Source organism: Syngnathoides biaculeatus, chromosome 1 (genome assembly GCF_019802595.1).
Source record: "Syngnathoides biaculeatus isolate LvHL_M chromosome 1, ASM1980259v1, whole genome shotgun sequence".
NCBI classification, from domain to species: Eukaryota; Metazoa; Chordata; class Actinopteri; order Syngnathiformes; family Syngnathidae; genus Syngnathoides; species Syngnathoides biaculeatus.
The window spans coordinates 1,501,409-1,527,387 of NC_084640.1; the positions used below are offsets into that span (position 1 = coordinate 1,501,409).

The following is a 25,979-nucleotide window of genomic DNA, read 5'->3' on the forward strand; positions in this document are numbered from 1 at the left end:
ACCCAAAAAAACCCAATGTTTGTGGGATTCTATTTTTTGTGAAGGAGCTATGACGTTACTGTACTATGAACATGACCTGAAACAGCCTCAGTGTAGACAGTAATTTTGTCTTTGCATCATTCCGACATTTTCCAGCTGATTTACAAAACAGCAAAGCAATTTTTGAATCGGTGTATTCTTTTTTTATTTTTTTTTTCCATGTTCAATATTGGGCATTCTAGGTGTTTTTATTTTTTATTCCCTCTTCGGGTCCCAAACAGCTCCCATCTCACGAAATTACCCAGTAGCCTTTGACAGCTTTTTGGGTGACGCTTCGATTGAGACTGTTCTTCCCCCACCCGCCCCCCTTTTTATTTGTTTCGGGATAAAGAAGAAGGGGTGTACAAGTAAGCAACATAGCTTCTTTGTATTTATCCACTCACATCTGTGACGAAAATGCTATTGGTGGGTGTTTGACTGCGGGGGTAATAACGTTGCTTCGCTAGCTAGGTCAGTGTGCTAACAGAGCTAATCTAACCTCATTCTGGGATTCAACCTCGAGACAAGTCGGGATAAGACCAGGTCAGTGGCTGGAATTAGTATGAAAAAACATTATAAAGCGACACATATTCACTGCGCTACGTTGATTGGAACTTGAAAACGTTGATGGAACAAACCAGCTATGGAATTTTGTGAAGGACTCAAGGAGTAGCCTTTTTTTATCCTTCCGAAAAGGGACAGTCTTGGTTGTTACTAGCTTGTTTAGCTTAGCTTGCTAATGAATGTGTGTTTGTCTTAAAAGCAAACGTTTCTCGACGTGAGTTTATGTCGGTGCTGGTTACGAGTGCTTTGCTTAATTTTGTGGCCATATACGTCTGTTGATAATGTAATTTGTGTGGATAACGCTTAATATTACAGCAGGTCGTTCGTGCAGTGTTTTGGCCCGATATGTATCTTGATCCAATGCAGTGTGAGATTACGAAGCACCAGTTTGTACGTAGGAGTAAAGTTATTTCATTCAACCTGTATAGCGAGAATAATGTGTTTAGGGTTCTATCGTCTCTATGCCCAAACCGGCGTCGCTAAATGTTAACGGTAAAAATCAACCGGGCCCCTCTCAGCGCCATTTTGTTCCGTTCCCGAATAAAGTCTGTCAAATTAACAAGCGATACTTCACCAAAATAACGACACGAAACACTTGTGCGCAACGGGTAACATGTGATATGTAAGATAAACCACTCGAATTGTGAAGAACAGCTCGAAGTCTTAGTGCAAGTGTTAAAATGCGTTATGAAATATGAACGCAGTCCCCCTCCCAAGTCGATTACTGATGGCCTGCCAGTTAGCTTCGATTTGCATAAATGCTACAACTAAAACACATCGAATCGAAGTAGTATCGCCGATTTGGGTACTATTCATTGTTGTCGCACTTTACTGCGGTTTCCATTTTGCATTGACAACTATCGCGGTAATAACTCACAGTGCTGTACAATTTGAGGAACGGCTGCACATAGCACAAGGCTTTGTATCGCGAAGATGTTGGCCCCTTTAATCCCATATACAGTACAGTAGTTCACCAGCCGTCCACGACCTAATTTTCTAATCCCATCTGCCCATTAACGCAGTATATCTAGTCAGTGAGACCGTACAGTCCACTGTGTTTGGTCGTTCTCGTTCTATAGTCTAAAACCACACAACATGGGGCTATTTTGGCTAAGTTGTATACATTTGTGCTTCATATCAATGTTTTGTTTTAATAAATCTTTTGGCGTTACACAGGAATTGGTGTCGCAACGTAATTGCGTTTGTTATTAATTTGTTATAGGTACATTTCAGCAACATACATTGTTTCATAAACCTAGTATTGAAGTTAGCATTGAGTTGTAGTTTCACTTTTCGTGCCTCGATTTGTCATGTGACCAAGTTTCTGATTCAAGACACTTGAATCGCAAATCATCTTTATCCCTTACAGACTTTTTTTCTCCTTCTGTATGCACTTTGGTCACCGGGAAAGTATATTCAATCTTACAAACACAAATGACGAAAAGTTTCACAACTCAATGACTTAATAAGATGCTGGATGATTACAATTTATATATACAGAGGATAAAGAATATATGCTGAAAAGTATTATTTTTTTGTTTACATGTGTTTTTGCACCATTTTCTGTTGCTCAAAGGGTTCTAGCTCTGTGATATTGATAATATTCTTTAGTGTGTCTATGGCATTATAAGTTGTGTTAGTATTAAGATTGTGGATGTTAAAACTGATGTGGTTGTTTTGAAGACACATATCTCTTTTGTGGCTTGGTTATTTTAATGAACTTCAACCTGCGTTAAGTTCACTGCCACTATCTAATGCTGGTGTCCCATTAATTTTGGACAGCAAAAAAAAGGACCGAGCTGGTTTTCATTGACACTGTAGGGTAATTCTGTTTGTTGTATTTGTAATTAGCAGCGGTGTAGTGTTGCACAGTATCATATTTTGTTGGCTTTACACGATCAGGGATTTTGGGGCTGATCACTGAGATTGAATCTTTTATTTAAAAAAAAAATAGCGATTCGTCTGGCATCCAAAACAGCCGGAAATTGTCAACGGAAGTCACCGTGTTGACAACTAGTTGCCATCTTGTTGATATTCCATTGTTTGTTTCCGTGAGTCGGCATTTCTCTTCGTTACGACGTAGCGTAGTTCTTTCATCGATCCAACTTGTATCACGGGGAAGTGCATTTTTCAAGAAGCTTGGGTTGAAAGTAAGGAGTTCGGGAGCTGGGTTCGTCGAGATCCAAAGATCGGCACATGTTTTACTGCCATCTGTGCAAGCAGAGTAACCAGCTTGAAAAGATGGGCGTCAAAGCGCTGGAGTCGCACCGGAAGAACAGGAGACACACTGATTTGGCGAAGACTCTCATCTTCCGTTGGTATGAATCTGTTTCTAAAATATCAAGATAGTGAAGCATCAACTTCAGGCAGTGGTACTAGCAGTGCATGCGCAATAGGGATCGCAAAAAAACACTTACTTTCATAACCGGTTTTAAAACCGGTACCATTGTGGTATTTAAATAATTCACCCGCGGGACCTTGAGTTGGGGTGCAGGGTTCCGCACGGACTGTTTTTGTTGTTGCTCTTCCAGAGTGAGGAGTTCACAGAGTTCTCCCCGTTATGCGAGTAGTGTTTTGATGTCTGCCAATAAAACAAGTTTCGTTCCTGTGTCCGACACTCGGCCTCCGACTCCTTTTCTCCAGCGCTACACCATCGATCATTAATTTGCTCCGCGGCATTGGGGTAGTTTGTATACAATATTGACAAACAAGCTTGTTGAATGTGGCTTTCAACAACTCACTCGTGTAAATAAAATTTTCATTTTTTTTGTAAAAATGTTTTAATGTTAACATTCTTCTTTCAAACTTTCAGAAAGGGCATGAAAGTATACCAAGCGTTTCCTCGATGCCACGTTTGATGTTTCTTTGATTTAACTGAATGTTCTTTTGACTCCAACTTTACACTAACAGCGAAACTTGAAAAAAGTGGAAATGATGTTGAAAAAATAGCGCAATGTGGAGTACCGGAACCGGAAGAAATGATTGGAGATTTTAACCGATTTCGAAAGTCCGATTACGGTTTCGGTTATTAAAAAAAAAAACAAAAAACAAAAACCGGTTATTTGTAACCGGTTGCGATCCCTAATGCGCACCTACAGTTGTCCAGCCAGAAGTCAGGCTTTATGAACATAGTTCAATACACGAAGACGGACTCGTTAAAGGCAGAGATCATGTGGACTTTAAAAGTGATCTGCAGCCATTACAGTTACAAATCTTGTGAAAATAATTAAAAAGTGTTTACAGTCATGTTCCCAGACAGTGACTTTGCTAAAAACTACCACTGTGGGGAAAGGAAGACTTTGTACCTGGCTACATTTGACATCGCTGCCCACTTTTCATCTCTACTGCCTCAAAGCCAAAAAAGCCAGAATAGAGACTGACATATCTACGCTTATTGAGAAGGCTGACAGGCTGTGTGAGGAGGCAAAAGAAAATAGGAATCTGAGGTTTATCACCGAGGCCAATGCACTCAGAGGCAGAGCAAAGGACAAGAGAGCCACTTTGGCACCTCTGCAGCAACAAATAGAGGAAGCACTGGGTAGGCTCAAGGAGCTATAGTAGGGGTGCTGAAACAGACATCAGTAGAAGACATTTGTGTACATAGTTGCAATTGTATTTAGAATCTGTTTTTCTGTATACTGTTATGTAAAGACGTTGACAATGGTCAAATCAAAGAGAACTACCACAAGGGGCGACAGGTGATCACTGTCACAGGTACTGAGATACTTGATGAACCAAGAACGGTTGATGGCACAATTGGGTGAGTCTTTTTTCCTTACTTTTGATTTCCCACGATGGCCCTAAATTTTTCGTGTCAGCCCCTAACAATGCCCCGAAAAAGCCCTTAAATTTTTTTGGCCAGACTGATTATGAACCCTGCCAAGTAACCCTTCAATTAAAGTCCTGAGCAATGGTGACCACAACACACTTTTTCCCCCAATTTGTTCTGATAATAAAGTTGTCGCGATCCATTTCTTTCGTCCTCGCCACTGTCGCCAGTGTGTCACATTGGAGTTGACATGCTAAAGATGAATGATTGTAAATAAAATAAAATGAAAAAACGGATGCAGTTGAATCCGAATACAAGATTTTATTGCTGTGGTCTGATATAGTGCAATCGTGAGAGAGAAAATTTGACTAGTAGTGTTGGTCGATTCATGTGTTCCCAATACGTCGCATCAATTGACTGACTGACTAGACCGGTTAGACCAATCCTGGCCATTTTGTGATGTGTTACTGCGCATGTGCACATAACAGCATGCTCTCGCAAGCTGGCCTCCAATATATGTCTTCTAAATTGAAGACGTATATGAAAGTTATTGGGGGCGCTGGACCAAGTAAAAAGATTAAAATGTACGAAACAAATTATCAAGACTCAACCCCCAGTTGGTAAATCATGGGGGATTTGGTTGCTTGAAAAGTAGATCTTGGGGCAAAAAAGTTTAGGTACCCCTACTGTGCATGAAGACTGCGTGGAGTAAATGTCTTTGCTTTGCTTTGCTTTGTCATTTGCTTGCAAATTATGACACTAAAGCCGATCAGCATAAAAGGTAGTTATTGGCCGATACCGTTCAGGCCGATTGAAATCGGTGTAAAGTGTAATATTCATATATTGATATTTTGCCCCTCTCATATATGAACTCAAATCATTAGGCTTAGCTTTCAGTGTTCAAGATAACCCAAGTAAACATGTATTGCAGTTTTTTAATTATTTTGTTTACTAAAGGGGGAAAAAATCCCATTGCAACAGTCCCTGTGTGAAAAAGTAATGTGAATTTAAACATCAATTATCTGTGGCTAATCACATTACATCTTTTTGGTTCGTTTTCACTCACCACACTCTGGGTTGATTAGCTCCAGACATGTTCAAGGTAATCAATAACCTGTTTGAGAAAATTAAGGCAGTCAAAATATCTCAAAAACCTACAACATGCCATGAACCAAAGAAATTCAAGAAAAGATGAGAGTAGAGTAATTGACATCAGTCTGGGAAGACTTGCAAAGCCATTTATAAATATTTAGGACTTCAACAAACCATGGTCAGAGCCACTATCCGCAATTAGAGAAAACATGGAACAGTGGAGAATCTCCCCAGGAGTGTCAGCCCTACAAAAATTTCCTTAACAGCACATCAACGACTCATCCAGCATGTCACAAAGGAACCCAGGACATAATCTAATGAACTACAGGCCCCTCTTGCCTTAGCTAAAGTCAATGTTTATGACTCAGCATTGAAGAAGAGACAAAAAATGGCATCCATGGTAGAGTTCCAAGGCCAGAACCACTACTAACCAAAACTGAGCATAAAGGCTCATCTTTTGTAAAAAAAAAAAAAAAAATACATCAGTCATTCTCACGACATTTGAGAGAATACAACGCAGCATTTCAGAAAAAGAGCGTCATGCAAGCAGTCACACATGATGACAGTAGTGTGATGTGTTTTGAGCTGCTTTCCACTTCTTGAACTGGGCCACTTGTGGTTGATGGAACCATGAATTTGGCTCTTCTCTAGAAAATCTTGAGAATGTTTGGCGACAAGTTTGTGACCTCAAAATGAAGTGCACTTGGGTTCTCCAGTAGGACAACGATTTGAAATACAGCAGGACAACACAAAAATGGTTAAAAATAAAGATAAAAAGGGAGCTAAGTCAAAATCCAGACTTGAATCTGATTGAAATGCTATGTCATGATCTAAAAAAGGCTGTTCATGCTCGAAAACCCTTCATTGTTGATGAATTTAAGCAATTTTGTCAAGAGGACTGGGCTAAAGTTTATCCACAGAGAGGTTTTCCTCATTGGCAGTTATAGAAAATGCTTGATTTCAGTTGTTGCTGTTTAGGTTGGCCTAACCTGAAGTTTATGTGGCTTTTACTTTTTCACACAGGGCCAGGAAGCTTTAAATAGTTTTTTTCCCCTCAATAATAAAAATAATGTATTTAAAACTGGATTTTAAGTTTGCCTGGGATATTTTTGTCCGATGTATACATTTTGTTTGATTATTTTAAGGATTAAAGCAGGGAAATTGGTGTTTAAAAGAAAGCTGAAAAGGTAGCCAATACGTTTGCTAAGGTATGTATTTTGGTGTTATATATCATTAATCATTCTCATGTCATGAAATGCTGTAGATGTTGGGAGTGTATACTCTTCAGTGACAGGTTATAATTCAAGTCAAATTAATTTTACGTGACAGTACTGACTCCAGGTATGCCATGACTATAAAGATTTATAGCTCATGGGTTTTTTTTCCTGGAATTTATCAAATTGTTTTTCCATTATTCTGTCCCTAATGAATAAAAACAGGTGTACAACTACAGTGGTATTAAGCAACAAGATTTTCTAATTAGCCACAATTGCAATATATTTTTTGATCTGTTAAATTTAGCTCTTTTGTTACATGCAATCATTTAACAAAAGCAGTTAGCTAGTGTTCCATTTTAACATATGTATGGGTGGCCTCATATGATTACTTTATAAAGGATTATGACAAAAGCTAACTATACTTTTAGTACTCCATCAATAGCCATTATGGAGTGGTATGTTATGGCGTGAGTTTGATCAGGATGGGGATATCTGCCCCGCTCAAAAAATATGGCTAGATCAATGAAAAGTAATTTCAGTACATACCGCACTGTTCCATAGGAAACCAAGCCTTAGGGGGGAAATAGGGCATGACACATTCAGGGGTCTGGAGTTTTTGTTTATTCATTCAATATATTTTTCCGGATGACCAAATAATCTCTCATGAATTATGTGGCAAATGAATGGCGCACTGGCACTAGCTAACATTTTTATTGGTATGCAATGAAATGAGTCAAAGACCTGGCACTTAGTTGCTTCGGTGGGTACCATCTCCAAAAGTAAGGTACAGAGAACGATATTTGTTTCCATAACAGCCTTTTTTTTATAAATCGGCAGGGTGGCCAATTGACCCCTCCGTACAGGCCACTTAACCACGCCTCCTGAAGTGACAAACAGTAAAAATGGCAAATACAATACATTCTGAACTGACACAGACTCCATGCTTCTGATTTCATTCAAATCAACGATATATTATAGATTCTAAACACAATACATTCTTAACAGAGTGACGCCATGCTTCTGATTTCATTCAATCATTCACAAGTGGCAATGTTATGCTAGCGGAGAACGTCTCATTCATTTATACGAGACGTGTATTAAAAATCAAATTTAGGGCATATCTTCGTGAAAACAGTCTGGTTAAGCTTCGGCCGCGAGCCAGCAAGAAATCAATACGTTTGTGCAGTCCGATCATCGCTAAATATCGCTCAACAAAGAATAAGTGTGTCAATCGTTCACACGTAGCGGTGTTATGCCAGCGGAGAACGTCTCATTCATTTATACGAGATATGTATTGAAAATCAAATATAGGGCATACCTTCGTGCAAACATATGTGTTCCGGTTGATATTAGATGGATTTAGTTGATGATGCGGTCTTCCACAACGTTTGATCCATCGAAGGCATTTTTCGTACTGGGTCTTCGGTTTTGGAAAGGGTACGAATCGAACTCCACCAACTAGCCTTTCAGGATACCTGTCGTCACTATTACAAAGTCCGTGACTACACCTCTTAACCATATTTTTTGTTAAATAACCCATATACGCGATAAAACGCTAACTAAACCTATACTGGACCATGCAATGTTGTCTGAGAAAATGGCGGGAGCAAAAACGGGCTTTGGTTTATGCAGATCTCTGGCCTCTGATTGGTCAGTGTCGCGGATTGCAGTTTGACTGTTTCCGAAGTGTTGTCTGTTTTCTGAACTGCCTGAAGGATCAATTGTTGTGTCTTCATTATGTTTTTAAATAGCTTTTCTTCACAGTCACAATTTATGTGTGAGCAAGACCTTCCCTTGATAACTAAGAAATGTTAAAAATTAAAGCGACAAATAGCAGACTGCCTTTCGTTTTCAATGTTGCCAATTTAAGGCCTTTTTTGACCATTATTGCCTTATTGTCAATTTGCCAGTCCCATTGAGGAGCTGCTTATAAATTTGGCGGTTGGTGCTTATAATGTCTGCACACTTTAAAAGAAAAATTAATACAAACTTTTTTTTGTGAATATTGATTTAAATAGATTTTCTGTATGTAATTTTTATGTAACTGCTTCATTTATTTCACATTTGTACTTTCTAAATCCAACAGCAATGTACACCATATCTACAGAAGTAGTAGCTAATCAAAACTACTGCTTTGTATGAAGGTTGAATTAATATCAAACACAGCTGGGGTTAGGTTGGTGTAGCATTCGACAGACAACCTTTTGATAATTGTCATGTGGCCCATTTGAAATGGCAAAGCACTTTTTATGTGGTGAATTGTTTATACCACAGGTGTCAAAACTCAAGGCCCCTGGGACACATTTGGACCACCCCATTATTTTGTGTTTCAAGCAAATCATGTGTCTCAACTTTTATGATTCTTACTAAAATCTTGGGCTAAATTTCAAATTAAAATATGTAAGGTATAATATTATTATTGAGGTATTGCAAGCAATTTTTTTTGTTACCAAACCTTTTTTACAGTAATTTCCCTCATAGTTAAAAAAAAAAAAAGCGATCCTTAACTTTCGATTTCAAAACTAGTTATTCATCAAGTTATCTAATACTACGATGAGGCAATTAAAAGATATTTATGGTTTCAGTCATAATGCCCTTCTGAGGGACCATGTAACAACAATGTGGCCCATGGCCAAAATTGACATAGTTTGTTTAGAAGTAGTGTTTTGTTTATAATACTACTGCCCCCTTTGTAACGTAACACATAGCCATCTCCTCTCATCCCACAGTCTCAGGGCTCACCTTACTCGATGAGCGGACAGCGCAATGTCAGAGCGCTCTGGGCAAACTGCAAAGGGGAAGGAAGGCAAAACCAAGTATGCGTCTCTCAACCTGTTTGATACATACAAAGGAAAGAGCCTTGAAACACAAAAGCCTATTGGTGAGTATCTTCATCTTGTCACGTCCAGTGTATTTTGCTGCACAGTGGAACTTGTGACACAGTTTGAATATAACCATTCTCACTTGTTCTAATAATGGCATAATGCAAAAGTAATTTGAGTCACACGTGTAACTAATGCTTCTGGCATTTTTACTCTTGCTTGTCAAACACACAAGTGTAAAAACACAAGTAGACAGAGGAAAAGGGTGACTGAACTGGTGTCAACAGGTGCACCATAGTCACTGACTGGTTAACACGACCGCCTCACAGTTCTGAGGGTCAACGGTTCATATCCAGCCTTCCTGTGTGGAGATTGTATGTCCTTCCCGTGTCTGCGCACGTTTTCTCTGGGTAATCTGGTTTCCTCCCACATACCAAAAACAGGCTTGGTATGTTAATTAAAGCCTCTGAATTGCCTGCAGGTGTGTGAATAGTTGTTTATATGTGCCCTGCCATTGGCTAGCAACCAGCTCAGGGTGTACTGATGTTTTGAGAAGATTATCGACAATTATAAATTTTCATGGGCACTGCCATTTTCGCGAGTCACATGACCTACCTGCGCGGATGTGACGTGTACTGTGCCGCAACAAAGGCTCGATTACATGGGACACCATTTACCAGCGCTGATTTCTCGGATTTATCCTCATTTGATGAAGAAATAGCAGTATCGGTTGATTGGTAAGACGGAGGAAATCTTCCATGCACAGCCGTGAGCGGCTCGGCCGCTCTGTTGATCAGGAAGAAGGAGGAATACTTCCATACACAGTCGTGGGCGGCTCGGCCACTCGGTTCATCGGGAAGAAGGAGGAATACTTCCATACACAGCCGTGGGCGGGTCGGCCGCTCGGTTGATCAAGAAGATGGAGGAATACTTCCGTACACAGCTACTGCGGGCCGCGTAACTAGTTAGCATGCCGGAGTCTCGTTTCTTATCAGAATTAACTAGGACCTGGCGTGGTGGCGGCTGCGTGACAGCGTGCTGCACGATTGAGCTCTCCACTGGTAGCCTGAGCCCCCGTGTGCGGGATGGAGGAAGTGCACATGTGGGTTTCAAGCAGGAGGTGTCAGAAAAGTTACCACAGGGATAACTGGCTTGTGGCGGCCAAGCGTTCATAGCGATGTCGCTTTTTGACCCTTCGATGTCTGCTCTTCCAACACAATGCGGAGGAAAAAGGTGTGAGTGACAAGTGTTATGCGGGGGGACAGACAGCCCCAAGCTGGCATGCTGGCTCTAGTACAGGCTCTAGGCTGTGTATGGAAGTATTCTTCCGTCTTCCCGATTAACCGATACTGCTTTTTCTTAATCAGAGAAGAATAAATCCGAGAAATCAGCGCTGGGCATAAATGGTGTCCCATGTAATCGAGCCTGCGGCACGGTACACGTCACATCTGCGGACGTAGATCATGTGACTCGCAAAAATGGCAGCGCCCCTGAAAATTCATAATTGTTGATTAAAAATCTTCTCAAAACACTATTGGACACTGGATTTAACATCACATTGTCAAAATAGAGTTCATATTACATGACTTATTCGATGCATTGTTAATGCAAACCAGTGGATTTCCCCTTTAAGCAAAGACAAATCTCTCTCAAATCTTGATTTACAAAAGATTTTGAGCGTTTTCATTTTCAGACTGCTCTTCATTTGATCTAATCCCAGCGATATCTTTTTCCAGGTCTAGCCTCAATTGTAGTTCAATGCAAAAATTGGATTTTTTTTTTTAATTACTTTTCTTCTGTACCAGGTCTATGCATGTCTTTATGCTTACATTAGTCTCCTGGCTGGAGTACTTAATTGGCACATAGACCAGAATTTGGAATCATGGAAGGTTTATCATGTGAGCCGATCCAGAGGTTCTCCTGTGAACAGTCTTTTCATTGTGCTGAGTCCCTGTAGTGTATGTTTTAATTAGGAACTCACCTTTTCCCTTCCAGGATCGTAAATCTATGGGCTGTTGTTTTTATTTCAATCCCCCAGGAAAAAAGTGGGTGTTTGAATCAGCATTGCTTCTTTTTCATATCCAGAGCCTGACGGCTATAGAACCTTTTTAAGAAGACTATTCTGTGAATAACTTTTTCAACGACTTTCAGAGTCACCAAATTTGTTTTTCAGAAGCTCTTATTTATAGTTCATAAAAATTCAATGATCATTCCTGTGATTGGCTGGCGACCAGTTCAGGGTGTCCTCCGACTCTCGCCTTGGATAGGCTCCAGCACCCCTGTGACCCGAGTGTGGATAAGAGATAGAGAATTTGGATGGATGAATGATAAATATACGATATGTGAAACGCTTACATCTCCTTCCTAAATCTGTGCTGTGGAACTCTCATTGATGTGATTCCTGGTTCTTGACTCACCTCCTTTGTCATATCAGTTCCCCCCCGCCATGGCTTGCAGTCTCTCGGTAAAGTTGCCTCTGCCCGGCGTATGCCACCCCCTGCCAATTTGCCAAGTCTGAAGGCGGAGAATAAAGGCAACGATCCCAACGTCTCACTCGTTCCCAAAGACGGCACAGGATGGGCAAGCAAACAGGAACAAGCGGACCCAAAGAGGTAAGTTGGGGTTGTGTAATATAGTGATTAAAAATCTGCATGCTGGAATAAAATCATCATCAATGGATTCTATTTTTCCTCATCAGTATATATTATTTATAATTCTTTCAGTACCGATGCATTGTCAGCACCGCAGCAGGAACTGCAGCAGCCTGTGGCTTCACAGACGCCTGCACCGACCCGCCCGAGAACCCCGCCAACTTCAGAGGTGCCAACAGTCACAGTAAGATGCATGCACGTCATATCTGCTTATAAGGGACCACCAGCTTTGACATGCATCTAATTTTTATTTTATGTGTGTTATGCTCAGGCTGTGGCCCCAGCTTCAATCCAGGCCGCAGGGGCAAGGTCCTGGGCACAGGCCAGTGTTACACATGGAGTACAAGGGGATGGTGGGTGTTTGTTTGTACCACTCAAAAATGTCATGAGAACAAATAATAATAATCTTTTTTCATAATAACATCAAAACAAATAAGCCCATTATTTAATCTTTTTGAAAAATAACATTCCTGTTTACATTTCTTTTTGCAGGTGGAAAGGGATCAAACCTACCGTCGCCATTCTCTCGCGAGGAATTTCCCACCCTGCAAGCGGCTGGCGACCAGGACAAAGCTGGCAGAGAACAGGGCACTGCAGATCAGTGGTATGGGCCCGGACCAAGCCTCCGCCCCCAAAGTGAGTGATGTCTCTTTTTGTTTAGGGGCACATTTGCAGCACATTTTAGATATCACACTTAAACTGTTTTGGTCCGTGACAAATCTTAGCCAAACAAGGTCTTAACCTATAAAAGAAATGTTAAAAGGTGCCTTTATATGAAAAGTATACAGAATTATTAATTCAAGTTCTCTGTTATCTGTATAGACGTTACAAGCTGGCGGGACGGTGGGGGCCGAGGCCTGGCACCCACCCTCTCTGGGGAGGGGGCTGCAGAGGGTGGCTGCGGTGGGGCTTTGCTGATGGACGGGGCAGCCGGGGTCCCACCTCAGAATTCGCAGTCCCAGGTGCCACCTAGGAACCCTCCCGCAGGCAGCCCCGCCTTACCCCTGCCTCAACCCCCAGTGGGGCCTGGGTTTACCACTTTCCGTGGGATCATGCCTCCATTTGTGAGTTTCCTTTCTAATTTCCATGAGTTCAAGCAAATTTTCAATTCTAAACTTAAGTTGTGTGGGTGTTGTGAAGAGTGTACCTGAGGCTTACCCTTTTTTTTTTTTTTTTTTTTTCCCCCCCCTCTAGATGTATCCACCATATTTACCCTTCCCGGCAAATTATGGTCCTCAAGGGCCGTACAGGTTTCCACCACCTGGTGAAGGTCCAGCTCCAAGGTAAGTGCTTACATACACACACCAGCATGGCTTTATTCGTCCGTAACATTCCACATTTGGTTTGAAATAGGGCTGGACGATTATGGCCAAAATATTAATCACAATTATTTTCATCAATATTATAATCATGATTATTAGTCAAGATTATTGTTCATTCTTTCATTTATCTTCAGTTCCGCTTATCCTCACTTGTGTCGCGGGTATGCTGGATTATATCCCAGCCATCTTCGAGCTAGAGGCGGGCTACACTGTGAACTTGTTGCCAGCCAATCGCAGGGCACATTTAACGAACAAGCATTCGTGCAGATATTCACACCTATGGGCAATTTAGAGTCTTCACTTAACTTACCCTGCATGTTTTGGGCTGTGGGAAGAAAGCGAAGTGCCTGGAGAAAACTAACACAGCCATGCTAAGTGGTCATTTGAAGTGCTAACCAGTCACTCACCATGCCGCAATTGTTCTTCATGTTGGGGATTATTTTTTATTATTGCACTGTTTTTCAACAAATGATATGTAACAGTTTTCAATGCAAAATCAATGTTTAAGAATAAATTTTGGATTAAAGAAAATAAATAAATAAATCTAATTTATTTTATGTAATTGACCTGACCAAGGGCAAAAAAATAATGCCCCATTGCAAAGTGCAGTCACAAATTGCAACTTAATCAAAGCAACTACAACTGCATACAAGGCTGTAACATTAGTCTGCAAACACTGACTTCTCATTTAGAAATCCACATCAGTATAGTGAGTTGTCAAAGACCGGTATGTTTCCATTGTTTTGTTTGACCATTGGTCAGCCACGGTCACACTGCAAAGAACTCGGCAGTTGTCTCAATATACCTCTGCCGTGTTTTACAGTACTCGGGGCAGTGGAAAACTAGAAGACGAGGCAGCACCTATATTTGTTAATACTACAGTATGTCTTACTATGCCTTAGGGACGTCTTTCCTCTTTGCCAACATGCTGCGAGGGCACTACACTGGACATCAATTGCATTTTAGTCTTTTATTTTGGACCTGGCCCCAGAGCACGGTGCCTGCGCTTCATGAAGATTAATTGTGTAGTCTTATATAGAAAATAATCTTTTTTTTTTTTTTTTTTTACCATCCTTTTAGCATTTTTTTTTTTTAACTTGGCCCCGAAGTGCAGTGCCAGCGTTTGTCTTAAATCATGTGTTCACTCCTGATGACTAGGTTGCAGACACTGCTGCCTATTGAATAATTTTCCATCAGCAGCTGTGCCTGCATTTTAAATGTAAAATCACTGAAAATCAGGATCATTTTAATTGTGACAGCTGAAATCACGATTGTGATTACACTTCAATTAATTGAGCAGTCCTAGTTGGAACTGAATCCTGATTTTAGAAAATAAATCACACAACCAGATCTTTTCGCATTTGTTCCACAACTTGCTATGCTAGTCACCCAGGACTAACAATTTACCTTCACTGCCAGTCTCCCTCCCAGCTCAGCAATTCGTTTAAGTTAATTAGGATTGATGAAGTGGATCATAAAATCCCAGAAACCGCTGTGTTTTCCTTTTGCTCAAGTCATGGGTGGTGGTGGTAATAAATGTTTTGAATTGGTAACAGTTACCAAAAATCAAAGGAGACATTGCCATGACGTATTCATTACTCAAAATTAATGTAGCATTGTGTCACCTCTTTCAGGTTCTCTCGGTCCCAGGTTGGTCCGGACAGCAGGCCGCAGCTTCTTTCACGGGATGCAGGTGGAGAGGTGATTAGACGACCCTCAATCCTAAAGCAGGATGACCTCAAGGAGCTTGATGAGTTGGACCACGATGGAGATGAAGGCTGGGCTGGTCTGTCTTGACTCATTTATCAATATACTATGAACACAATTAACCTCTCCGTACAGGGCACTTAATCACGCCTCCTGAAGTGACGTCACGCCACGTGCGCCTACGTCAGACAAACAATTAGCAAAAAGGGCGGCGCAGCAAGAAAAGAATAGAGCGAAACTGTCCGATTTACCGGCTGATTTCTCACTCGCATACTTAGCTAAGAGTGAAATATCGTTGAAAAGCAGACAGCAGGGCTTCAAGTATTTCAGCGAGGGGTATTTCAATGGTATTTACATGCATATCGACGGAGAAACCATTGATATTAGCGCGAGATCTTTCTGGAGTCATAGGAAGACCGAGAAGCCACATAATATAATATATTATAACCCAAAGACGAATTCGTCATTGACAGTTTCCTATTTTCGTGTTACATATCACACTTGTGTGCAGAATCTGTATATGTATCTGTATAGCCGTTTGTGAACCGCCGTATAAAGGAAAAGAAGAAGGCGAGGCTTGATTTACGAATTGTTTCTCTCGTTTTCTTTGTGTAACGTCACACGCTCCCCTCAATAATTATTCTTGAATTAGTGCCAAACCTACGTAAGTCCCGACCGAGTACGACAAGCACTACTTTAGTGTCCTCAAACATCCTTCCTTCAGTCTTGGTGTCTCGGTGCACGTCGAAGGCTTTTAGGACTGCTAGTCCGGTTTAGCTTAGTTCATTAGTCGCGAACTAAGGGACACGTTTGTGCAGTCAGATATCGCAAAATATCGCTCAACATAGATCAAGTGTGTCAATCATTCACACGTAGCTATGTTATGCAAGCGAAGAACTACTAATTCATTTATATGAGACATGTATTGAAAATCAAATATAGGGCTTACCTTCGTGCAAACATATCTGTTCCGGTTGATGGATTCAGTTGATAATGCGGTCTTCCACAAAGTTTGATCCATCGAAGACATTTTTCGTACTCTGTCTTCTGTTCCGGTTTGAATTTAGATGGATTCAGTTGATGATGCGGTCTTCCACAAAGTTTGATTCATCGAAGACATTTTTCGTACTGGGTCTTCGGTTTTGGAAAAGTTACGAATTGAACTCCACCAACTAGCCTTTCAGGATACCTGTCATCACTATTATAATGTCCGTGACTACACCTCTTAACCATATCTATTGTTAAAGAACCCAAATACGCGATAAAACGCTAACAAAATCTATACTGAACCATACAACGTTGTCTGGGGAAACTGCGGGTCCAAAAGGGGGCGTGGTTTATGCAGATCTCTGGCCTCTGATTGGTCAGCGACGCGAATGATGCAATTTCTATGGAGGGGTCAATTGTTATCGGGGATTATGGAACCTTGGGATAGAAATAAAAGTATCTTAAGCAGCTCTATTGATGAAATATTAGGTTTTTTTGGGGAGAGAAAAATATAAAAAGTGTGTCAGTCTTTAATTACCAAAAGGAAAAAACAAGTATGCATTTTCATTTACATGTACATTCCTTTTGGTGTTTTAAATTCTGTGGTCATTGAATTTTGGTATACCAGACTAAGTTACGCTTCTTGAGAAATGCTGGCTTTGAATGAATTTGTTTCCTTTTTTGGATAAACAGGGGCACACGAGGAGATTGATTACTCCGCAAAGTTGAAGTTCAGTGATGATGAAGGAGAGGACGAGGGTGAAGAGGACACAGCAGACACCAAGAATGATATAAGGTCAGTTTGTGACCCATCCAGTCTTTTTCAGACCCACTTATCCTCACAAGGATCTGTACCCTATCCCAGCTATCATTGGGCAGGAGGCATCGTACACCCTGGTTTCAAGTCAATCCCGCAGCACATAAAAACAAAGAACCATTCACACTCACAACTACAGCTCAGGACACTTTAGAGTGTCCAGTCAATGCATGTTTTTGAGATGTGGGGGGCAACAGGACTCCCCGGAGAAAAACCATGTTGCCACGGGGAGAAATGCAAACTCGACACAGGCAGGGATGGGATTAGAACCCCGGTCCTCATAACTGCGAGGGCAACTCTCCAACCAGTTGCCAAAACCCCCGTACCGTCCCATCCCATTATGGAGATGTTTTGAATTAATTTCTAAAATATATTTTAGTGAGCAACAGAAGTCTCAAGAGGCCGCTTCTGCAACCTCATGCTCTCGAGCTTCAGAAAGCAGTGGAGATAATCGCCACAGTCCTACCTCAAACACTGACGATGGTCTACAGACTCCCTCCATCAAGCCAGGATGGGCTGAGGGCAACCAAGTAGCATCATCCAACTACCAGGTAAGTGGATGTTGAACCAACTGTTAAGATTTATTCAGCCTTGCAACCATAATTTTGGTCAACAAATAGAATAAAAACAGATTTGAATTCCCTTCCCTTTGTTGTGTACAGATGCAGGTATACCTGCATATTAGTATTGTTAGACAAGACTTGACAGATATATGTGGTCTCTGACAGCACTTTATATTTTTGATTGTTAAAATCAGAGTCTGATTCTGAATAAAATAGGCCTTGAATTCTACATTTTTTTTAAATAGTTGGCTCAGACACGGTTCAAAAGGGAGAACCAACATCCCACACAAGGCCGATGGAAGTGTTGGTGAATTTATTTGTCTTTTTTAAAGGGGAAATCCAATGCTTTGCATGAACAATGTATCCAATAGGTCATGTAATATGTACTCTTATTTTGACAATGTGATGTTAAATCCTCTCTCATGTAATAAAGTTTTGAAAAGATTTTTATCGACATTTACAAATTTTCAGGGGCGCTGCCATTTTCGCAAGTCACATGATTTACGTGCGTGGATGTGACGTGTAAGGTGCCGCACCAAAGGCTCAATTACATTGTGCCCAGCGCTGATTTCTCGGATTTATCCCCATCTGATGAAGAAATAGCAGTATCGGTTGATCAGGGATATGGATGAGTACTTGCATACCGATTTGTACCTGGGGCTTTCAATAATGTTGAATATTCGGATGGTTCTTTGAGCGGAATGACGCCGGAGTCTGACTACTCAGAGGCCTACTTGCAGGACGTAAGTGTGTAAACAAAGGCCCCCGGAGCTCCGGGCCGGCAGACGCGGATAGTTCTTCGGACGGGAATGACACAGAGTCTGACAAGCAAGCTCCAGCAGATGGCTGCGAGCCGTGCTTCGTCGTCCGGCGGAGGCCGCGGGACGAAGCACGGCAGAGGATGAAGCACGGTGGTATGGCACGTTACATCTCACATCCGCGCACACAAGTCATGTGACTTGCAAAAATTTCTTTTTTTCTATTAAATGAGAGAGGATTTAACATCACATTGTCAAAATAGAGTACATATTACATGATCTATTGGATACATTGTTCATACGAAGCACTGGATTTTCCCTTTAAGTGCAGAGTCGTATGGTGGATTATGGCTGACCGTGTCTGTCTGTAACAGGGGCAAAGGCATGGACTGGGTGGTCACCGGGAGGAGCCCTCCCCCCCACCTGGGCCCCTCATCGGACAAGGGCCACACTCCTTTTACCGACAGGTAGAGATCCTGACCAGGCCTCTTAGACATTAATTCCTCCATTCACCTATAGGGCACATAACGTATAAGTAATTATTATGCAGAGTTTTGATTCCCCCACCCCCCTCTATTTTAAATTTTTAGATTAAAATAATAAATCTCTGCACAACTTTATATGAAAAAAAGCTACTATTAATAATCATTCTAATACACTTTGGAACGGTCACACAACCAGAGTGCATCATCGGGCTCTGGAAAAGGAGGCCACGCTCAGCATCAGGCAGCAGCAGGAGGCCCTATCCCTCCTAACCAGCCTGGACTGATGGTCCATGGGGTCCCTGGAGACGATGACGATGAGACATGGCGTCAGCGCAGGAAGCAATCGTCAACTGAAATTTCTGCTGCTGTGGAGCGGGCTCGTCGACGCCGTGAGGAGGAGGAACGTCGGATGGAGGAGGAGAGACGTGCAGCGTGTGCAGAAAAGTTGAAGAAGCTGGATGAGAAGCAGCAGCAGCAAAGCGGCCATGTCGGAGGAAATAGTGGCAGTAAAACACCCAGTCTTGATGGGAATTCTACAGGAGTCACAGCCGGCAGCCCAAGCCCGTCTTTGTCAGCCTCTGCATCTTCTCCCAACATCAGCCAGCCGTCTTCGCCGTGTGTGGACCCTGAAGAGCCTCCTGTACTGCCTGTACAGTCGAGCACAACAGGTCTTAGTGTCGGTGAAAGACAGCGGGCAAGCAGCAACAGCAGCTACGACTCTAACACAGGTATGTCCAAAAATGATAGTGGTCTCCACCCCATTTAAAAATTTAACATAATTCTCTCTGCTGTTCAGATACTCAGCAATGTCCTCAGCCAGCTGTGTCACAGCCACAGCAACCTATGTTGGAAGTACCTTCACCAGTAGACAAAGAGGAGACTGTCTCCACTCCACGCATTCGAGCAGGAAGTGGAGGTGAAAGAGGAACAGAATCAGTGAAGATTGAGAATATTGCAGGGGTATCAGGCCGGCAATCAATCATTCCTCCCGGCCAGTGTTACTCAAAGTACCAAAAGTCCCTCCCACCTCGTTTTCAGAGGCAACAACAGGTAAGAAAATTAAACTGGCAATTGACTGAATACTCTCTTTCAAATAGGTACTGGACTGTTTATCGTCTTTGGTTTTACATGACCTGTAGCCACCAAAGACACCTGTGAAATGTCAGTAGAATTTTCATGGCCAAAAATTAAGATTGTCATGACATTAAGCAATTTGTAAAAATAAAAATCTGATTCAGACTCAGAAAACATTGAAAGACATTTAGGGGGGAATACAAAACTATCAATACAACAACCCAATGTATTTTTTCACATTAAGAATAGTAAACAACTACAACCAGAGTGAGTTGTGAGAATATTTGACAATAATTAACACTTGAGTTCCCTTATGGTTATGATAAAATGAAATTAGATCTAAAATGCTTTTTACAACATAGTTATTAATGAAAAAAAATGTTTCAGACTTCATTTATAGTTCAGAAGATTCACAAGGATCTAACTCCTAAATTCAACTTGGCAATATTGTGTTGTTATTGTGTGTCCTTACCCTGTTGACAGGAGCAGCTATTGAAGCAACAACAGTGGCAGCAACAGCATAGCCAGGCATCTCAAAGCCAAATGTCCCCCCAAGCCCAAGCACCGCAGGGTCCTTCACCAGTTTCAACACCCCAGCCAGGACCTGGACCTAAGCAGGGTGGACCACTGTATCAACCGGGCAATTTAGTACGCCCACTTCCAATGAATTTTGACCCACGCTGGATGATGATGCCCTACATGGACCCACGCATGATGCAAGGCCGCCCCCCCATGGACTTCTATTCCACTAGCATGCACCCATCGGGTGAGAGAATTTTTTGAATCCTCTCAAAATATATTTTGATCGTGTAGGTAATTCTGTAATTTAAAAAATCATCAGGGCTTATTGGGCGTGAGCGATCTGATTCGGGAGGCTCTGGTTCAGAGCCGTTTGATCGGCAACAGCAGCATCCAGGGCACCCTCACCGTGGTACTCCCCCTATTGATCCTAAATTGGCCTGGGGGCCTGAGGTATTTCCTGGTGGAGGGGAAGGTTGCGGAATTAATCCCCCTCTGAGGCAGAGGCAGACATCTGAGGAAGGGGATGTGACCAAAGGTCCCAGGTATGGTGACAAGTGAAAATGTTTTTGACTCAAATATGATTGTTTGAAACATTTGGGGGGCTTTTGGACTATTCCAAGATATTTTTTTTCAAGGCATTCATTTACTTAACGACGATTTTGTGATATCTATTTCGTTTTCATTGATTTAGGAGTGACACTCCTCCACATCGCATCCGAGACGGTGGATTGGGACCCATCAAACAGCCCAGCACAGCTTCTGGGTCGTCAAACCAGACACCGCCTCCTGTTAATGTGCCGGGTGGCAGCCACCCCGCTCATCATTACATGAGTGGGCGGGGCAACTACAACAACTTCCCTGATCAAGGTGCAAGGATACCATCCCACCAGCAACAAAGAGCTGGTGAAAGGGGAGTCCACCCCCATGGCTTTACCCATCAGGAAGATGTCCAAGGCCGGGGATCCCAGCCAGGCCAACTCTGGGGGGCACCACACCCTCACTACGATCGTAATGGCCGTGCGGACCTTCCAAATGTCGAGGGCAACTCTCAACAACACCACCCTCACCAGCCTCATTACACTGTCCAACCTCATAAGCTTGAGAACATGCCAGGTCATGACAGAATAGTTGAGGGCCCTCTCAAGAAAACCAACTCTTCTCCCCCACTCCACCAGCCCTCCATGTCATCCTCATCCTCCTCATCTTCATCTTCTGCATCTACCAGGGAAGATGGCAATGTCAAGGCCACTTTGCATCATCATCATTCTCACAGCAAAGGTGAGGCTGGTGTCGGGCTAAATATTAATGAAAGGGGTACCACTGGCAATAGTGGTCATGTAAAACATGAAAAAACAAGCTCTGTATATGTTTCACATACTTCCATGACCTCCAGCCCACCTCCTGCTCAACATGGTAGTCATTCCCAGCCCCAGTCCCAGCACCATCCCCATCCAAGGTCAAACCAAAGAGGGGTGCGTGATCATAAAACTGAGACCCAGTGGGGCCCTCGTCCTGGCAACACCAACACTTCCTCTCATGGCAGGAGGGCCAACGTTGCAGGTAGTGGGAACAATTCTCGTGGCGCAGATGACACTTCCCGTCCTCCATCGGAGCACAAGCCCAACACCCAGACAGGAGGCAACAATCACAACAAAAGGGCGGGTCCAATCAAGAAGCCAGTGGTGAAAGAGATGAAGAAAGAGGGAGATGTTGATGGAGGAGAGAAATCAAGCCAAGGCTTTTTCAAAGATAAAGAGAAGGATGGTGGCCAAGCCTCCTCAATAAAACAGGATGCCTCTGCCTCTCATAACACATCAGCTCCATTAGGCAAAGAAGAGCCTTCTGTGACAATAAAACCCAGGAATGGCGGGAAAGAACGCCCACCTGGAGGAGGTGGCAGTGGGTCAGGGAGAGGACCTAAAGAGGCAGACACCACTTCAGGATTTTCAGGATCCTCGTCCCGAAGAGACAGAGACCGTTCTTTTGAAAGAAGAGCAAACAATTCCCATAATCATGGAGTCATCAATAAAGCAACCAGAGGTAGTCGAGGGCGAGGTGGGGAGTTTTACGGCCGTGGTCGTGGTTATAGGGGTACATACACAGCCAATGCTGGGCCTAGTGGTGGCAACCGTGGCAGAATGATTAGCAGGAGTGGCAGAGACTATCGCACATCTGTTGCTTTTGGCCACCATCATGACTCAAGGGGTGAGGGCCTTGGTGGTAGGCATGGTCACGATAGATCCCATCATAACCCAACCAGGGCCAGGAATCGGAGTGAAACACGCAGTGAAGGCTCGGAGTATGAAGAAATTCCCAAGAGGCGGAGGGAGCGAGGCTCAGAGACGGGCAGCGAGAGTGGTGGAAGTGACCTTGGTCAATCAGACAAGGATGACGCCCACAAACAGAACACCAAGAATGGCATTGACAATATTAACACCACTACTCTAGGCAGCATTTCATCTGCACCCCCAAGAGGATCACAGGCTCGGGTTTTCACCCCGAGGGGAGTGCCGTCAAGGAGGGGCAGGGGAGGTGGTAGTGGGGCAGGAAATATCTACAGGAATAGTGGCAATATTGGAGGGCCAGCTGGGGGACACAGAGCTGCACCCACGTCGGCCTCTCATAGGGGTTCCTCAAGGCAGCCAAACTCATCACGAAGGCAGCAAGCCCCGTCACAAACCTCAGGGCACAAGGACTTCGGCAGGGGAGGGCTTCCTTTGGAGAAAAAGGATAAAACAGTTGATGGAAACCAACCTCAAAGTCAGGCATCCAATCCTCCTCAGACCGCTTTGTTGGTTTCAGCCCCTACCACCCAAGCGTCTACTAACAATGGAGCTGTTTTGACCCAACAAGCTTCAGCCAACCCTGCATCAATCAGTGGTGGGCCAAATTCAGTCCCTCCTCCTGTTAGCCGTGGGTTCCCTCCCAGTGGCTTCGAGCGACCCAAGCGTCGTCGCCACATGCGTTCCCAACATCAGCAGGACAAGCCACCTCGCTTCCGGAGGCTGAAGGAACGAGAGAATGCTGCGCGCATCAATGGTGGAGTGGGGGTGATCGGAGGAGGAAGGCCCTCTTCTCCTTCCGTGAACTCAGTTCAGGAAAGTAACGGAAGCACCGTCACAACAACACTGATCAGTAACGCCCAGAATGCCAACCACAACACCACACTTACAGCTAACAATAACAGCGGTGGTGGGCACCTTGGCAACGCAAACAGCCACCACCATAACCACTTCAACCAAGGGAATACTGGACCCACCCACCCCCAGCACCACCACAGCCATGGAGCAAAGTCCCCAGACTTCACCAACCAGAATTCAGACCAGGCAAACGAGGAGTGGGAAACCGCTTCAGAGAGCAGTGACTTCACTGAGTTCCGAGACAAAGAGGGAGGAGGGAAGTCGTATTCGTCTCAGCATCACCACCACCATTTCGGGAAGGGCGGAGGAGGTGCCGTCGAATGTGATATGTCAGGGAAAGAGCCCCAAGCTAATAAAAGAAGCTTTTCAAGCCAACGTCCTGGCATGGAAAGGCAAAACCGGAGGGTTAACGTCGGGGGAGGCGGTGGTGGTGGGGGTGGAGGCAGAGGCCCTCGAGGTCCCCCTGGTGGTGGCTCTGGTGGGACGGGAAATGGAGGTGGAAACCGTGGGGACAAGCGGGGCAACTGGCCCTCCCCGAAAAATAGGAAGTGATGGTGTATTTCAAAACATTTCTGATGAACTGAACTCACTTTCAACCCAACTCTTCCATTTTTAACCGTTTTGATTATTTCATGTTTGCATCCCTACACAAATGAGTGTCTTGTACAGTATATGGAGATGGTATTCTACATTCACCCTGGTCAACTTTCCCACCTTTCGTATCAGTCCACTGTCAACCGTCCTTTCTTATACTTTTTTTTCCCTGGTTTTGTCTTACTATCTGTTAAATTATGGCCTCTTCACCTTCAAAAATCTAATCCCACTTGGATATTTCACGCATGTAGTTCTGCAATGAAAGTACACATTGTTTAAAAAAAATGGGGGAAATTAACATAGCTATACATACAAGCACAATATGGGATCTTTCAGCAATGTAGAACTCATGTAGTCATGTCATGTAAAATGTGGGATTGAATAGGTAAATCATTAAATTGGGCAAACTTTTATATTTATGTACGTGTGTATATTTCTACCACACTTTGGCCTTTGGTGGTGTATGGTAGTCCAGGTCTGGCTGACTTCTTCTCACAAAGGGGAGAAGCACAGCTTCAGTTAAACAAGAACAGTACCAATGTATCATACAATTATCTTAGTTATCTTACCATATTTGTTTTCAGGAAGTTGTCAATTCCGTTTCAGCCACACAAGATGTGAAGTGTGTGTGTGTGTGGTGTGTGTGTGTGTGTGTGTGTGTGTGTGTGTGTGTGTTCTTGTTTGTGTGTTCTTGTTTGTTACAAAGAGGATTGTTAAACTGCCCTCAAGCTCTTATTTACTTTTCTTTTGCTGCACAGTATGTAAAAACTGTGATAGGACCCATGTAAAACTGTTCTGTCACGAGTTTCTTTTTTTTTATATCATTGCCCTGTTGCTTTTGTAGACCTTTTTCCTTTCAAGCTTTTCATGTTGACCTGCTTTGAAATTTAAGATTTTTTTTTAAAGAAAATAAAGGCTTTTTCAGCCTGACCGTAGCATCCTTGTTACCTGCAGAAGTTCTGCGCACTGCAAAAATACACCCCAAGAGACAATGGTTTTCTTCTTTAATTCATAAATTTGGTCTATCTGACTGTTAATTGCGAGACTGCTTTTTCTTTTTTTGCTCAGAGATTCCATATTTATGTGGAAACATTCTCTTTTCTGGAAGTGGAATGTATTCTCTTGAGGGGGAAATGAGTCTAAGTAGAACTTTTGGTCATGATGATACGTTTTGACTTTTCACAAATTGTTAGTTGGTTAAATTGTTAATGCTTTGGTAGTTATGTTGTAATAAGCACTCCTTGTAGTATAACTTTTTTTAAAAATATTCATTTAGTAGAGCAAGTTACATATGATGCGGTCAGGACAGGTACTCTGTCCGGGCCACGAGTGCAAAGACAGGTCGAGTATTACATCTCTGCTGTTGTGCATGCTGTGATGCACCTTGTGCTATTACTATTGGGACACTAACGAGGACTACCAGGAGCTCCTTATCTGAGGAAGGGTTTTCAAAGCGTGTGCTCTCAGGACAGCTGTTCCAATGTGGTGATGGGAGGCAGAATCACCCAAATCACAACAGATAAAGAGTTCAGCAACCTGGCTGCGTTTGTTGTGAAAATAATGGATATGTAACCCTTCAAGTCACAGTATTGAGACGAAAAGGTGTACTCATCATCAATTCACTGCTGTAAGTTGGGGTTTTTTTTTTGTTTACTGGCAGTTTCAGTTGAGCGGGGATGTGAGTAGGGCATTTGGTGATTTGTGTGCGTGCATCTGACGTTTGGAATGCGTGTATGCGTGTTTGTTTTCTGGTATCTATGTTGTGATGGGAACGACGAGGACCAGAGGGTAACAAGAATGGCAAGCACTTTCTGCCTTTTTTTGCCCACGCTTGATTGAACTCATGTTATCAAATCTGCTGCTTTAAAGAAGAAAAA

At 42.9% G+C, this 25,979-nt stretch overlaps 1 protein-coding gene across 2 annotated transcripts; it reads left to right on the top strand.

The window, feature by feature from the left end:
- Window positions 1-132: 132 nt before the first annotated feature.
- Window positions 133-25,032, top strand: prrc2a (proline-rich coiled-coil 2A). Of its 2 annotated transcripts, none has more exons than XM_061818481.1 (17): window positions 133-386; window positions 9,390-9,541; window positions 11,917-12,094; window positions 12,206-12,317; window positions 12,405-12,486; window positions 12,626-12,769; window positions 12,956-13,197; window positions 13,328-13,416; window positions 15,090-15,241; window positions 16,843-16,945; window positions 17,346-17,517; window positions 18,662-18,754; window positions 18,969-19,500; window positions 19,569-19,822; window positions 20,330-20,612; window positions 20,688-20,910; window positions 21,060-25,032. In XM_061818481.1, exons 2-17 carry the CDS (start codon window positions 9,427-9,429, stop codon window positions 24,058-24,060), a joined length of 5,775 nt encoding a protein of 1,924 aa, XP_061674465.1. In that variant the 5' UTR covers window positions 133-386; window positions 9,390-9,426; the 3' UTR covers window positions 24,061-25,032. The 2 variants fall into 2 exon arrangements, with proteins under 2 accessions (XP_061674465.1, XP_061674381.1); XM_061818397.1 differs by lacking the exon at window positions 133-386 and adding an exon at window positions 397-561.
- The last annotated feature ends 947 nt before the right edge of the window (window positions 25,033-25,979 follow it).